The 17,126-nt window shown below is 48.0% G+C and overlaps 1 protein-coding gene across 1 annotated transcript in view; it reads right to left on the bottom strand.

Moving 5' to 3' along the window:
* Positions 1-9,968, bottom strand: part of LOC141101635 (whirlin-like) — a 54,257-nt gene extending 44,289 nt beyond the window's left edge. The window contains exon 1 of the mRNA XM_073590839.1: positions 9,769-9,968. Within this exon, the coding sequence (XP_073446940.1) occupies positions 9,769-9,838 (70 nt within the window). The 5' untranslated portion in view covers positions 9,839-9,968. The remainder of the gene's footprint in view (positions 1-9,768) is intronic.
* Positions 9,969-17,126: the final 7,158 nt, after the last annotated feature.

The raw sequence follows: 17,126 nt of genomic DNA, 5'->3' as shown, positions 1-17,126 counted from the left end.
CATTTAAGCTGCACATTACAGTAAGTCTTCGGATTAAATTGCAATTTCAGCAGCTGCAGCCGCTAAACTCACAACAGACAAGTAAAATATTCAGAATTCAGAGTCCTCAGTGGTTGATACCTTTTAATGGCTAACTGAAAAGATGGTAACACATTGCAAGCTTTCCAGACTACTCAGGTCTCTTCATCAGGCATAGACTGAGGCTGGAGTCACACTAACCTGCGCAAAATACGTTCCGTATTTTACAGGCGTAATACAGATGAATGACCCCTAAATAGTGCTCCGTATGTCATCCGTAATCAAGGTGTGGTCGCGTATTTTGCGCATGTAAGCATCCGTATGTAATCCGTATGCCATCCGTATGCTGAGATTTTCTCGCAGGCTTGCAAAATGGACATATAATGGAGCCCTATGACAGGTTTAATAAAGAAATGAAAGAATAGATACAGACACATAGAATGCATATATATATATACGGTATATATATATATATATATATTCAAACAATGTAAAAAACATATAGCCAGCTCACCATAAAGGAGTTCCTCTTAATGCAATAGTCGGTGTTCACCTTATATTCTGCACGGATCCAGGCAGGGAGTATGCCCCAACAAATAGAAATATAAGAGAATTGGGATCCAGCAAAAAGATGAAAGTTCACCAGAATTATAAAATCTTCTTCTTTATTTATCCATTAAATCATATAAAAAAAAATGAGGAACTCCAAACAATTGGTAACATTCCAGCAAGGGACTACATGTTTCAGCCTTCTTCACGTTTTTTTTTATATGATTTAATGGATAAAGAAGAAGATTTTATGATTCTGGTGAACTTTCATCTTTTTGCTGGATCCCAATTCTCTTATATTTATATATATATATATATGTATTCTATGTGTCCATATCTATTCTTTCTTTCTTTATTAAACCTGTCAGTGTGATTTTACTGTATAGTGCACTGAATTGCCGGCTTTGCTAAAAGACACCGGGTGCGTATTTCTCACAGGTCACATGTGTGGTCCGTGTGTAATCCGTATTTTTTGCGCACCCATAGACTTGCATTGGTGTACTACGCCATGGTACGCTGACAATCGCAGCATGCTGCGAGTGGCACGGAGCGTAGAATACGGATGAGAAATATACGCCTGGTGCGAGAGACCCCATAGAGAATCATTTGTCCGTGTGTAATGCGTGCTTTTAGCGCCTCTCACTCTCCCGTATTCCTCGCCAGTGTGACCCCGGCCTCATAGTCATTTTTCTAGATCAGCAGATAGTGATCTTCATGGAAATATTCAGTGCAACCACAAGGGGGCAATATTTTCCCTCTTTTCCTTTATTGATGAGGCGGTAGATTTTTTATGTACCAGTCACACCAATATGATGATAAGACATTTACAACCAGTTTAAAATCCTTAGACCTCGTGTACACTGTACAACGTGAACTCTATTATACGACTCCTGGGTCTGAGGAGGTTAATAGATTCAGATTTTGTGTAAATGAACGTTAACTAAAGTATATAGATATGCAATAAAAAGTGGAACAAAGTTAGACTCAGATACACGTAGTTCTGTATGGTTTGATACTAGATAGAGAGACAGCAGCATAGATAATGGATCTCATATTACTCTAGGGGAACATTTGCAAAAAGTTGCAGTTGCATCATTTCCTTTATTTTATTGCCCCCCCCCCTAAAAAAAAAAAATGTGTTCAGAAAATTCAACACACCGAGGGTGAGCTGAGAAAAGATAAAACACAACAAATCATCGAAAATGATGAACAAAGAGCCCCCTGATGAACAATCGGTATTGTCGGATACGGCTTGTAAAACCAAGCAATTTTGCAATTTACTGCTTTTTACAATTTTCAACCACACTTGAGATATTAAACACTTTTCATTTGTTTACTGCTCCTTGCCTTGGAGACCGACCGCTGCTGATAGCCAGCAGAGCATGCGCATAGCTTACAAGCTCTTTTCTATTGATCTTGTAAGCACTGTTTTGAAGCTACCCAGGATTGCCGAAGTGCAGTCCTGGCCATCTTCATTGTAGTGCAGCAGTAGCGGTCGGTCTCCAAGGCAACCAGCTTTAACTAAAAGATAAGTGTTAAGAATGGCTGCAAATTTTAGTAAGCAGTAAATTGCAAAAGCGCTTGTTCCTACAAGCTTTATCTGACAATATCCATCTATGAAGACGGGAATAACCCTTTAAAAAAATCATTTTATTAACATTAGCATTAAGCTAGCTTTCAGTCATAGGGCCGGTGAGTGACAGCTATAAGCATGGCCCAGCACTTTTACTAAGGCGGCTATGCAGTGCATCTTCGGAGCAATCACAATGCAGAGGCGTCCTCACTAGAGTTGAGCGACTTTTGGTTTTTTAGGGTCGCGTATCGTTTCGTGAAACCCGACTTTTCCAAAAGTCGGGTCGAGCAAGATCGTCCGATTATAGGGAAAAGTCGGGGTCGTCCCGAAACACGAAACCCAATGTAAGTCAATGGGGAATAAAAGTCGGCAGTGAGAGGAGGACAGGAAACACACCTACAGTGCCCATTTGAATGCCAAAAGCATCAATTCTTCTTACTTAAGCTTGTCAACCTTAATTAACTTCATGATACAAGTTACGCACTGAAAAATGGGGGTTATTTGCCTAAAGTTGTGGGGGGGGGGAGGGCTGGCTGCAGGTTTTCATGTGCCCTGGGCGAAAGAGCGCCCCTTTAACACATACCACAACTCATCATGCTCCGATACGGCAGATAAATAGCGGTATAGTACAATGAAAAATACCTCACTTTTTACATCTCATGACGAGGCCCATCTATTTCTCCATACAGAATCATTGGTCCCATATAATGTTTGAAACAGTATATGATGAGCTCCACATAATGCTACAGTATATGTTGGTCCCCATGGATGAAGCTCCACTGTCTTATGGGCCCAAATAATGCTCCAAACATAATGGGCCCCATTTCTAATGCTCTAGTGTATAATGGGCCCTGTAAATGCTGCTCCAGTGTCTGATGTCCACCTTTGGAATGTTCCAGTGTATGGTGGGCCCCATCTATCATTCTCCAGAGTATAGTGCTCCCCAAAAATTGCTGTCCCAACATTGAAAACAATCAAATAAGTCTCCTCGCTAGGGAATCCCTGTACTTGTCTGGACAGGTGCTGTAGCTTGCTTAACAGCTCGCCAGCCGTTCTCACGCCCAGTATGGATTGCACGTGATTGCACAAAGGTTAGAAAGGGTACCGTATCCCCAGATAACATGTATGGATAGTGTACACATTCAAAATATATGTCTCAGGAGGCAGGCTCAGACGGTGTTAGGCCCAGTATGGATTGCACGTGATTGCACAAAGGTTAGAAAGGGTACCGTATCCCCGGATTACATGTATGGATAGTGTACACATTCAAAATATATGTCTCAGGAGGCAGGCTCAGACGGTGTTAGGCCCAGTATGGATTGCACGTGATTGCACAAAGGTTAGAAAGGGTACCGTATCCCTGGATAACATGTATGGATAGCGTACACATTCAAAATATATGTCTCAGGAGGCAGGCTCAGACGGTGTCAGGCCCAGTATGGATTGCACGTGATTGCACAAAGGTTAGAAAGGGTACCGTATCCCCGGATAACATGTATGGATAGCGTACACATTCAAAATATATGTCTCAGGAGGCAGGCTCAGACGGTGTTAGGCCCAGTATGGATTGCACGTGATTGCACAAAGGTTAGAAAGGGTACCGTATCCCCGGATAACATGTATGGATAGCGTACACATTCAAAATATATGTCTCAGGAGGCAGGCTCAGACGGTGTTAGGCCCAGTATGGATTGCACTTGATTGCACAAAGGTTAGAAAGGGTACCGTATCCCCGGATAACATGTATGGATAGCGTACACATTCAAAATATATGTCTCAGGAGGCAGGCTCAGACGCTGTCAGGCACAGTATGGATTTGACGGCCCAGATTACACAGCGGAGGAGCAGGGAGAGGTAAAGATTGCAAATGCTGGGGTCCTGCCCAAGCAAGGGGGGCCCACTCGTGGGCGTCGGTACTGGCACTGGGCCCCTCATAGTACAGCGGTGTGTCTGACGGCGGGTGTGCACCACCACCGTCAGAGACACTTGATTGCACTATGAGGGACCCTGTGCCAGTGCCCGCGCCCAAGAGTCGGCCTACCCACCTGTCCAGGGCAACGGCACTCGCACGGTGTCGTGCGGTAGGTGGTGACCCCGGCCATGGGGGGGAGGCAGCACAGTTAGGGAGTTTTAGAAAGTGGCATATGTTGATGTTGGACATTCAGCTGATGCAAAAGGCGAAATAGGTGAAGTACCAGGAAGAGGTGGACCAAAGCAAGCCATTTTTCTGTCACCCTATGTGTCATCAGGGGAAGGTGGGACAAAATCCTTGGAAACCCATGCGTGGTTCATTTTAATGAAGGTTAGATCATCCACATTTTGGGTTGACAGACGGGTCCTTTTTTCTGTCAGGATTGATCCAGCTGCACTGAAGACTCTTTCCGATAGCACACTTGCAGCTGGGCAAGCGAGCTCCTGTAAGGCATATTGGGCCAATTCAGGCCAGGTGTCCAGTTTAGCGGCCCAATAGTCAAAGGGGAATGACCTGTGTGGGAGAACATCGATATGGGAGGAAAAGTAGTTTGTAACCATAGTTGACAACTGCTGTCTCCTGTCACTTTCCATCGATGCAGTATTACCAGTTGTGTGAGCGGTATTTGAAAAATCAGTCCACAACATTGTCATGAAACCCCTGTCTCCAACGCCACTTCTGCTGTGTGCACCACGAACACCTCTGCCAAGCTGCCCCCGGCCCGTACGGCTCGTGTGAGAACCATCACCGCTGCTGTGTGCTGGGAATGCCTCAAGCAACCGATTTACCAGAGTTGCTTGTTTATTAGCCAATATTAGGTCAAGGTTCTCCTGTGGCATGATGTTTTGTAATTTGCCTTTATAGCGTGGATCCAGGATGCTGGCCAACCAGTAGTCATCATCGTTCATCATTTTGGCAATGCGGGGGTCCCTTTTTAGGATCCGCAAGGCATAATCTGACATATGGGCCAATGTTCCCGGTGTCAATGATGCACTGCGAGTGCTGGGTGGAGGAGCACTTTCTGGCAAATCCACATCCCTCCAGTCATGCACAAACCCTGTACCAGACCTTGCCACGCCAACATTTTCACTTGCCCCACGAGATGCATCCTCCTCCCCTAAGTAATCATCCCCATCATCCTCCTCCTCCTCTTCTTCCTCCACCTCGTCCAGGAGAGGTCCCTGAGCAGACAATGGCTGAATGTCATCAAGGATTCCCTCCTCCTCATTGGCTGCAGACGCCTGCTCCTTAAGGTGCGTCAAAGTTTGTATGAGCAGACGCATAAGTGGGATGCTCATGCTTAGGATGGCGTCGTCTGCGCTTACCAGCCGTGTGCATTCCTCAAAACACTGAAGGACTTTACAAAGGTCTTTCAGCTTCGACCACTGCACGCCTGTCAACTCCATGTCTGCTCTCAAAGTGCCTGGCCGTGTATCCTCCCACAAATGCATTATGGCCTGCCTCTGCTCGCACAGCCGCTCCACCATGTGCAGGGTGGAGTTCCACCTTGTTGCAATGTCGATAATGAGGCGGTGGTTGGGAAAGTGGAGCAATCGCTGCAGCTTCTGCATACGAACGGAGTGTACAGGCGACCGGCGGATGTGCGCGCACAGTCTTCGCACCTTCCGGAGCAGGGCTGTTAACTCCGGATAATTTTTGAGGAAGCACTGCACCACCAGGTTCAAGGTGTGAGCCAAGCAAGGTATGTGGCTGAGTTTTGAAAAGGCTATGGCTGCCACAAAATTACGGCCGTTATCACTAACTACCTTGCCTGCCTCAAGATGTACACTGCCCAGCCATGACTCAGTTTGTCGCTTCAAGTACTCGGCCAGCACCTCGGCGGTGTGTCTGTCGCCCAAACACATCATCTGCAACACAGCCTGCTGACGCTTTCCACTAGCTGCTCGATAGGGGGACACATCGTGTGCAACAGTGGCAGCTGCAGATGGAGTGCTCGTACGACTGCGCTCTGTGGACGAGCTTTCGCTTCTGGAGGAGGAGGAGGGTCGAACGCCTACAGCCAACTGTTTCCTATACCGTGGGCTAGGCAGCACTGTCCCACCACCGCTGTCCCCTGTGGACCCTGCATCCACCACATTAACCCAGTGCGCAGTGATGGACACGTAACGGCCCTGGCCATGCCGACTGGACCATGCATCAGTTGTGAGGTGCACCTTTCCGCTCACTGACTGCTTGAGTGCATGGACAATGCGGTCTTTCACATGATGGTGGAGGGCTGGGATGGCTTTGCGAGAAGAAGAAGTGGCGACTGGGTAGGTCATAGCGTGGTACTGCATAGGCCATGAGTTCGCGGAAAGCTGTGCTTTCCACCAACCGAAAGTGCATCATCTCAAACGAGATTAGTTTGGCAATGTGGGCGTTCAAACCCAGTGTACGCGGATGAGAGACTGAGTACTTTCTTGACCTACTCATAGTGTCTGGGAGGGTGAGCTGGACTTGAGAGCTGCATATGGTGGAAGTAGCGGTGGACAGGGCGCACTGAGAGAGGGTTGATGATGGTGATGGAGTTGGTGTTCTTTCTGATGGCCTAGAATCAGTCTTTCGTTGATATAACAGTGGGATTCCCTGACTGCTGTGGTCTTGCAACGACACCTCAACATTTGCTGCTGTGCTAACCGGTGGGCTTACAGTGGGGGAAACAATGTAGCGTTGCTGACTACCTTCGTTGTGATCAGTTGCACATGTGGCACTTGAGGTTTGGTGTTGTGTCCACGCTTGCAAGTGCATGCTGGTTAAATGTCTAAGCATGCAACTGGTATTCAAATTTTTCAGATTTTTCCCTCGGCTAAAGGTCTTTGCGCACTTCTTACAGATAACCTTGGCCTGATCATGAGGATTTTGTTCAAAAAAGTGCCACACTGCACTCTTCCTACTTTGGCAGACATTTTGCGGCCTAGCACGCTGTGATCTTTTGACCCTCTGGACAAGCTGTCCAGCAACTCTTTTGATGTTTGGAACCTGTCTTTGGAGTGCTCCGGGCCTGCCAGATAACAGCTGTTGCGATGTCGATGTCTGCTGTGGATGCTCCTCATCTGAGCTATTGGAAGCAGCACCCTCTTCCCCCAATGGATGCCAATCTGGGTCAACAACTGGGTCATCCATCACCTCCTCTTCTATGTCATGTGCACCTTTCTCTGTGTCACCGTGTATGGTGGTATAGTGTGCGGGAAGGGGCACCTGAGTCTCATCAGGGTCAGAATCTGGCTCTGTACACTGCGAGGACAATGTAGTGCTCTGAGTGAATGTACCAGCAGAATCATCCATCAGCGGCTGTGCATCAGTGCACTCCATGTCAGATTCATCTTGGCCTGGGTAATTCACCATTTCACTTGATAATCCAGGCATGGTATGTGAAAACAGCTCCATGGAGTAATCAGTAGTATGGTCTGCGTCATCCTTCAATCTTGGTTGGGGTGAAGGACACAAGGAAAGGTGTGGTTCATGAACATGAGCCTCCAATGACGACTCAGTGCTTTTACTTTTTACAACTGAAGAAGAGGAGGCGATAGAGCTGGAGGCTGAGTCAGCAATGTAAGACAAAACTTTTTCCTGATGCTCTGCCTTTAAAAGCGGTTTGCCAACTCCTAGAAAACTAAGCGTTCGAGGCCTTATGTAGCCAGACGATGACGCAGGGTCAGCACCTCCTGCATTCGGTCCTATTTTGCTCTTGCCACTACCATCAGATCCACCACCAACACCATCATTACCAGCTGCCAACCCCCGCCCAATTCCACGGCCTCTTCCACCAGCCTTCCTCATTTTTGGTAGAAATGTAGACAAAATCTAACAAACTATATAGTAATGTAAAACAAGGTACAAGGTGTCTATAGGACAGGGGAGATTTAGAATTTCTGCACACACTTGTGGACAGTGGACACTTTTGGATTGTGTGAGGCCCACTGATATCTGAGCGCTATGTGACAGGCTCGATGGCACAGCTGCCTGTGACCAAAGTGACGAGAGGATAATGGAGATTTTGAATCTCTGCGCACACTTTTGGACACTGGACACTTGTGGATGGTGTGAGGCCCACTGATATCTGAGCGCTATGTGACACGCTCGATGGCACAGCTGCCTGTGACCAAAGTGACGAGAGGATAATGGAGATTTTGAATCTCTGCGCACACTTTTGGACACTGGACACTTGTGGATTGTGTGAGGCCCACTGATATCTGAGCGCTATGTGACACGCTCGATGGCACAGCTGCCTGTGACCAAAGTGACGAGAGGATAATGGAGATTTTGAATCTCTGCGCACACTTTTGGACACTGGACACTTGTAGATTGTGTGAGGCCCACTGATATCTGAGCGCTATGTGACACGCTCGATGGCACAGCTGCCTGTGACCAAAGTGACGAGAGGATAATGTAGATTTTGGATCTCTGCGCACACTTTTGGACACTGGACACTTGTGGATTGTGTGAGGCCCACTGATATTTGAGCACTATGTGACACGCTCGATGGCACAGCTGCCTGTGACCAAAGTGACGAGAGGATAATGGAGATTTTGAATCTCTGCGCACACTTTTGGACACTGGACACTTGTGGATTGTGTGAGGCCCACTGATATCTGAGCGCTATGTGACACTCTCGATGGCACAGCTGCCTGTGACCAAAGTGACGAGAGGATAATGGAGATTTTGAATCTCTGCGCACACTTTTGGACACTGGACACTTGTGGATTGTGTGAGGCCCACTGATATCTGAGCGCTATGTGACACGCTCGATGGCACAGCTGCCTGTGACCAAAGTGACGAGAGGATAATGGAGATTTTGAATCTCTGCGCACACTTTTGGACACTGGACACTTGTGGATTGTGTGAGGCCCACTGATATCTGAGCGCTATGTGACAGGCTCGATGGCACAGCTGTGACAAAAGTGACTAGAGGATAAGGGAGATTGGATTGCTTTTAAAAAAGCAGTTTGCGGAGCAGTGGGTAAACAGCAATGCCAGCGTGTCAGGAAGCCTTAAAAGGCAGCCCAACAACCAACACCACTGATACACCACAATATAGCCTCCCCTTGCACTGCACACACAGTGACTTGTGTGTTGTGCAGGCCAAATCGCTAGCAGCAGAAGCAGTTTTTTTGTCTTCTTCCCTGCCTAACGCTCTCCCTACAGAATCAGCAGCAACCTCTCCCTATACTAAGATCGGCAGAAGTAAGATGGCGGTCGGCGTGCACGCCCTTTTATACCCCCTGTGACGCCCACCAAAGCAAGCCAATCACTTGCATGCCCTTCTGAAAGATGGTGGTGACCCGTGCCTAGGTCATCACGTTGCCCACAGTGTCCGTGGATCCTGATTGGCTGAAAAAGAGCGCAAAACAAACTTTTGAAACGCGACTTTGGCGCGTAAGTCGCCGACCTCGTGGCCGACCTCATCCTAGGGTCGGGTTTCGTTTCATGAAACCCAACTTTGCCAAAAGTCGGCGACTTTTGAATTTTTTCGACCCGGTTTGCTCAACTCTAGTCCTCACATTATAGTGGTGACTGTAGCCATGCTATGCACAACTCAGCGGCTCCCAGGAGGAAATATGTTCATTTTCTCCCAGTAACCACTCTTTCAGCAGTCGAGAATCCACAACTCTGTAGTACAAAACGACAAAAACTCCAAAGTTTCCGAATATCTTACCTCGAGTTTGTGGAACAGCTCGGATTTCATTGACATCAGGTTCACTGTTGGGTCGATGGACTTCCACCATTACAAAATGCTGACTTGTGTGTGGGTCTAATGCATCTGTATGTGAAGGGGAAGATGGCTGAGGGGGGCTTTCTACCACAGGCTTTAATCTAGTAGGGGACTGAACTCTTGGGAAGGGGGTGAGAGGTAGCTGCGTGACCAGAGCCAGCTGGGTTGCAGGGCATATAGGAGTCTGCTTTTTAGGTAAAACGGTAGCATATATCGCCTGGTTAGGATTATGTGATAGGGGAGAGGTTGGGGGTGTAGTCAGAGGGGGTAGAGGTGGACTTGGGTTTGCGGGTGATGTAAAAGGTGACCCTGATTCCAGCGATGTTTCATTTACTGGGCTGCTTGCTTTTATTTTGACACAATCACTGTTTTCTCTGCTGTAGATCTAGCAGCTTTCTGTTTACACTGTGCATAGGCAGAAAGATGCTAATCAGTGGTGGTTACACAGAGCAGCAAGACACAAGACGTCTAGTCCTGTAGTGATAATCTCCTGCTGATAAAACACTGATTTTATTGAAACCACAACTATTGAATTTAGTTTGCAACAGATCTGCTGAGAGTAGGTGAGATATCATGCATCCACTTCAAAAGGGAAACAGTTTCTTTATATTTGTATAGTATATTCATTATTCACAGGGAAGCTTTAGCTTATTCTTTGTGAGTTATTCCAATTTCCTGACAGACAGATTGAGCTGTTATGTTACTTATTAATGGAGAAGATTTACTACGCAATATGCAAAATTTCAAATATGAATTACAGCAAAAAAAACTAAATATATATTTTTTTATCATATATCATACATTTATTTATTTAATGCATTCTTTACACCTTTTAGGCTGCGTTCACACGTCGCTTTTTTAGTGGCGTTTTTTAACGCGCGATTTTGCCGCAAAAGCGCAAAAAAACAGCATCCCATGCAATCCTATGGGATTCCGCAATGCTGTGCTAATGCTGCGGATTTTCCCGCGGCGGAATCGCATCGCGGAAAAAAACGCAGCATGTTCCATTATTTTGCGGAATCGCGGCGATCCCGCACCCATAGGAATGCATTGTTCTGCTTACTTTCCGCATGTGGCTGTGCCCACCATGCGAAAAGTAAGAACATTTGCGGATGGTACCCACGTTCCGGAGGAGAGGAGACTGTCCTCCGGGCTGTGGGTGCCATATCCCTGTAAAAAATAGAATTAAAATAAAAAAATGGTGTTATATTCACCTTCCGGCCTCCCACGCAGCCTTCCCGGGCCTCAGCGACGCTTCTGTTCCCAGTAATGCTTTGCGAGACCTTTGATAACGTCGCAGTCTCGCGATACTGTAGTGGTCCCTATTCCTCGCCAGACCGCTACATTATCGCGAGACCGCGACGTCATCAAAGGTCTCGCAAAGCATTACTGGGAACAGAAGCGTCGCTGAGGCCCGGGAAGGCTGCGCGGGACGCCGGAAGATGAATATAACACCATTTTTTTTATTTTTTTTTTTATTATTTTTAACATTAGATCTTTTTACTACTGATGCTGCATAGGCAGCCTCAATAGTAAAAAGTTGGTCACACTCGTCAAACACTATGTTTGACGAGTGTGACCAGCCTGTCATTCAGTTCTCCAAGCGATGCTACAGATCGCTTGGAGAACGCTAGCATTCTACAAGCTAATTACGCTTGCAAATCGCTAGTTTTTCCATGGGAAAATCGCTGGAATTTAAAGTACGATTTTCCCGCGGAATGGAATTCCGGAATTCTGGCGGTAACTTCTGCGAGAGTTCCGCTATGTGTGCACATAGCCTTACAGTGATTTTAAGAAAGCAGAGTGCAGCCACTGTGAGATGTATTCACACCAAAAGTAAAGGAGATATCCAGAGCTTTAACAAGAAAGGACTGTCCTCATGATGGGCCATCCCTGGGAGTCAGACCATCAACACCCCCTGGTGATCAACTAATGTGAACGGGACCCTCCAGCGAGCGCAGAGTCGGGTTTATTATTTTTCAAGCAGTAGGTCCGTGTTTTAGTGGCTGTTGCAAAAGGACAAAGCTGGGGACAGAATACACAATGTTCATACCCACGATGATGCCGAGTAGGAGTCGGATCCATAATGGTTTTAATGCAGTGATTTATTCTAATGACAAGCCGTCTGGGAACATTTTGTCTAATTCTTATGTCCTGACCCAAGCGTATCTAGTTATATAATTGCCTTGTAATGTTTTCATTTCCTGTTCTGTTCAGATGTCACCGTATCCCAGAATTCCAAGCGGAGGAAGTTCACCGGCTGCCATATTGGGACACCCAAGTGATGGGTGTCTCAATATGGAAACTGCTGCTGGTACCAATGGGTCACCCTCCCAGGGCTGTGGGGTACTCGGTACTTGGCCCGATGAGCTTCAATGGGAGATATCATGGCAGCTGGGACCCGGCCCGTGGCCCTGGGCGCCCATTGTAACAAAGGGGGAATGTTCAGTGTGCTTATGATGATTAAAGTTTATGAATGAATGAGTCATGACGCCACCTGTGATGTTCGGCAATGAAGATGTTAAGCCGACGCTGAAGACAGATCCTCTGGGACAGATGGTGGGGTGCAGCAATGATGTTACAGCCCTCCACAGGCAGGGCTGTAGTCCCAGGGCAGTGAGATGAAGTGACACGTAGATGGTGTAGTGTCGGGCGCAGGGCTAGGCACAAGGATGTAGCAGTGCTGGGTGTGTTGACGCAGGAATAAGTGGAGGACACCAGGGCATGTAGTTCCAAAGCTTTACTCACAGTCTGTTGCAGGTACAGGTGCCCGCCTCGGTGCCGTGTCCTCCGGGTCAGGGGCTCAGCCAACTTCCAGGCAAGATGAAGCACTCCTTTCCAACACTCCGCCAACATTTATGCCTTTTCTGAACGTCTCCCTCTTAGCGCCATTAGTGAAGTACTCACAGCACTGAGTTACACTGGAGTTCCTCCTGTCAGATGTTCCTATGAACTCTACTTGTACGTCAGACAGCTGTAGCCTGCTTCGGGGACTCCTTACTACCTAGTCCCGGCTCACTATCGAGGCTGTTGTGCCCCCAAGTCTGGTGTGGGAATAAAGTGGTGACAACTTCTATTCCTCCAGTGTCTGCTGCAGGACCATTAATATCCATACAACCTCGGGGACCGGACCCCGCCCTTGCGCTTAGAACTTGGGAAGGGTTCTCCTCTAACCCTATTCCTTAGTTCTCTTCTTCTCCTCACGTTCCGTACTAATCCTTTCCTTCTTATGGAGAGTCAGGCTTTCTATCAAAGTTCCTTTCCTGTGCCAGTGGACCCAGGTCACTGAGGTCGGCTGCAGCACCTCCTTCATCCATCCCACTCAGGGGATCTTCACTCCTCCTCTGACTCTGTCAGACTGGCTACATCCTAAACTCTTCCCGCTCTTTTGATGCAACCTAAACTCCACCCGCCTCCCAGCATGCTTCGTGTTCCAAGCAGGGAGCCACCAAAGGGTGCTTTGCTACACTACTGTGTTGTGTGGGATGCAGGTGTTGGAGCGTGGTCAGGTATCTCCACCTTACCTGGATGGTGGGGTACCACACCTCAGGAGGAGGTGCAGTACCTCTGTGGCGACTGAACCCTCAGGGGCGCCACATACCCCCCGTTAAACACAGCACGTCCGCGGTCTGTAAAAGAAGCAAAGATGGACAAATACAGGAACATACAAAATTTTGTAATGGTAAATAAACAGTTCTTATCTAAACTTCCCAATGTGGGAGGCACTGACTCTTGAACGTTGCAAACAATTTTAACTATCTATATCTTACTACAGTTCCTAATTCAAAGTGCTATTTCAAGTATTATCATTAACACATTCCTTCATCACTTCTTCTTTCCTATTATTAACCTTGAGTGACAACCGCTAATGCCTGGTTCGTCACGTGCATCTTTCAAATCTTTATCTTTATTCAAATCCTTCATTTCTTTATTAAAACATTCCTAATAGTTATTGCTATTTTCTAGGTTCTGTATGAAAGCTGTTCTCTAACTATTAATACTTTCATAAGGCACATTATAAAATAATTCACATCAAAACTTCAATAATTCTTGTAAGTGCTGGACACCGCTCCCAGCCGGGATCTCTTGCAGTGTCCTTTTGGTGGGAGCCATGCTCCAAGTGAGGTAGTCTTTATTCCAAAAAGGGCTATGTAAAACCAAGAGAGGGCACCTAAAGAGGTGCAACTATATACATTACAGTTCCGGATCATTCAGTGTCCATGATCTCCACAGTTCAGTAAGAAAAACGCTGCCAATAAAACTAGGCAACAAAACTGGAATCAACAAGAAACATCATGATAGCAAAAATAGAAAAACAGGCACAATGGAGCAAATACCCTCCTGGGTAACAGAGTTAGTTTTTGGTATGCTCTTTAATGTTGGTGGTCCCCTCCTGGGGTACAGGAAGCTGATGACTTGGGCTGCTTCCAGGGAAGCACTTGTGAACATCCTCTTCCTGCTTGTTGGCCACAAATTGCAGATACTCCTTTTCTCCTGGAGTGAGGTTGGCATCTGCCTCTATAGGTAGCACATCAATGGCTGCTGGTGATATCTCTGCTGCCTGTACTTCTGCAGAAATTGCAGCTGGTACCAATGGATGTTGTTCCTCAATTTCAGGCGTTACTGCAGTTAGCGGCACTACTATCTGATGCTGCCAGTATAGCGCCATTTGGATGCTGTCGCTTGATGCCTGAGCAATCGCTAAACCGTTTCTGTCCACAGGCACCGTCCCTAACACCAGGATCATGGTCGGGGCAGTGACCATACCTGGTGCTCCTCGATGAAGCTCCGGTTCCTGCGTGGGTACAGGGTGGTGAACGATGGCCGCCATAACCCCTGAGGCTGCCTGGTAGACGGACGGCAGCTGGGTCGGTACTGGTGCAGGGTTGACTTCCGCCAAGACCTCCGGGGTGGACATACGTGGCCGCGCCAGGTCCGGGTAGGGCCTCAGCCCTTGCTCCACCACTTGCTCTGGGACTCGCATGTATCTCCTTCTGACAGGCCGCATCCAGTGGCAGCACCGGTTTGGAGGTGGAGGTGGGCGCTGTAGATGGTATCGCAGCGGTCGTATGTCCCGCTGGGGCTGCCTGGGAGCAACTGTTTTTTCTCCATCGCGTTCTCCTGGCCTCCGCCCGTCCTCCATGATGGCGTTCTCCCTTCTTCCTGTCTCGACTCTTTTCCCGCCACCGGCCCTCGCTCCTCCTTCTGAGGGCGGCGTCTTCTTCCCACTCCTCCATACCAGGCCAGTATACGAACCCCTCGGGGGGTGGGCCATGTTGCAGTTGCATAGAAGTTCAGGCAGGGGAGGCCCAGGACAGTTCGCGGTCTTTTCTTAGGACCACCCATATTGTCACGCCCTTCTTCTCTGCGCCGGCGGCCCTTTTTAGAGTCCATTTTACAGTCTATTAATTTGGTTATTCTGCACATTGTCAGAAATTTTTAAGTCCAATAAATCATAGGCACACAGAACCCGGTGGCAGCGGGCTTCGTCATCCTGTTCGTGACGCCAAGTTGAGTCGCCCTTCCAGGGCTGTGGGGTACTCGGTACTTGGCCCGATGAGCTTCAATGGGAGATATCATGGCAGCTGGGACCCGGCCCGTGGCCCTGGGCGCCCATTGTAACAAAGGGGGAATGTTCAGTGTGCTTATGATGATTAAAGTTTATGAATGAATGAGTCGTGACGCCACCTGTGGTGTTCGGCAATGAAGATGTTAAGCCGACGCTGAAGACAGATCCTCTGGGACAGATGGTGGGGTGCATCAATGATGTTATAGCCCTCCACAGGCAGGGCTGTAGTCCCAGGGCAGTGAGATGAAGTGACACGTAGATGGTGTAGTGTCGGGCGCAGGGCTAGGCACAAGGATGTAGCAGTGCTGGGTGTGTTGACGCAGGAATAAGTGGAGGACACCAGGGCATGTAGTTCCAAAGCATTACTCACAGTCTGTTGCAGGTACAGGTGCCCGCCTCGGTGCCGTGTCCTTCGGGTCAGCCAACTTCCAGGCAAGATGAAGCACTCCTTTCCAACACTCCGCCAACATATATGCCTTTTCTGAACGTCTCCCTCTTAGCGCCTTTAGTGAAGTACTCACAGTACTGAGTTACACTGGAGTTCCTCCTGTCAGATGTTCCTATGAACTCTACTTGTACGGCAGACAGCTGTAGCCTGCTTCGGGGACTCCTTACTACCTAGTCCCGGCTCACTATCAATGCTTGGGGAAGTCTGGTGTGGGAATAAAGTGGTGACAACTTCTATTCCTCCGGTGTCTGCTGCAGGACCATTAGTATCCATACAACCTCGGGGACCGGACCCCGAACTTGCGCTTAGAACTTGGGAAGGGTTCTCCTTTAACCCTAATCCTTAGTTCTCTTCTTCTCCTCACGTTCCGTACTAATCCTTTCCTTCTTATGGAGAGTCAGGCTTTCTATCAAAGTTCCTTTCCTGTGCCAGCGGACCCAGATCACTGAGGTCGGCTGCAGCACCTCCTTCATCCATTCAACTCAGGGGATCTTCACTCCTCCTCTGATTCTGTCAGACTGACTAAATCCTAAACTCTTCCCGCTGTTTGGATGCAACCTAAACTCCACCCGCCTCCCAGCACGCTTCGTGTTCCAAGCAGGGAGCCACCAAAGGGTGCTTTGCTACACTACTGTGTTGTGTGGGATGCAAGTGTTGGAGTGTGGTCAGGTGTCTCCACCTTACCTGGATGGTGGGGTACCACACCTCAGGAGGAGGTGCAGTACCTCTGTGGCGACTGAAGCCTCAGGGGTGCCACACCAACCTATTGTGCGGTACCACCAGCGGAACAACGTCGCACCACACACACACACTCACTCTATACGCCGTACGCACCACACACACACACACACATTCACACACTCACACTCACATTCACACAGTCACACTCACATTCACACTCCTACACTCACACACACTCATACACTCACACTCACGCAGCCTCTTGTGCTGTACCACCAGCGGAACACTGTCGCACTGCGCCTGCATGAATTCCGCGCAAGCACAGGCAGATGCGCGACGTGTCTACAGGCAGAGGAAGCCGGTCAAATTAAAGGGGTTTTCCCACAAACGAAAGTTCATTTTAAAAATTGTCTGTGTCTGACCATGTACAGAGCATATCACATCTCCTGGCAGGGGAGGAAGCAAAAGACAATACTGACATTACAGTAGGGGATCACAGAGGATTCATTTTGTGAGGTAAAATATTTCACTGACTGTTTTTAACCCCTTCACCCCCAAGGGTGGTTTGCACGTTCATGACCGGGCCAATTTTTACAATTCTGA

Source organism: Dendrobates tinctorius, unplaced genomic scaffold, assembly GCF_039654945.1.
Source record: "Dendrobates tinctorius isolate UK_male_01 unplaced genomic scaffold, ASM3965494v1 ptg000120l, whole genome shotgun sequence".
Lineage (NCBI taxonomy): Eukaryota > Metazoa > Chordata > Amphibia > Anura > Dendrobatidae > Dendrobates > Dendrobates tinctorius.
Note: the sequence above shows the minus strand (reverse complement) of the source record. Positions and strands in the feature narration are given on the sequence as shown.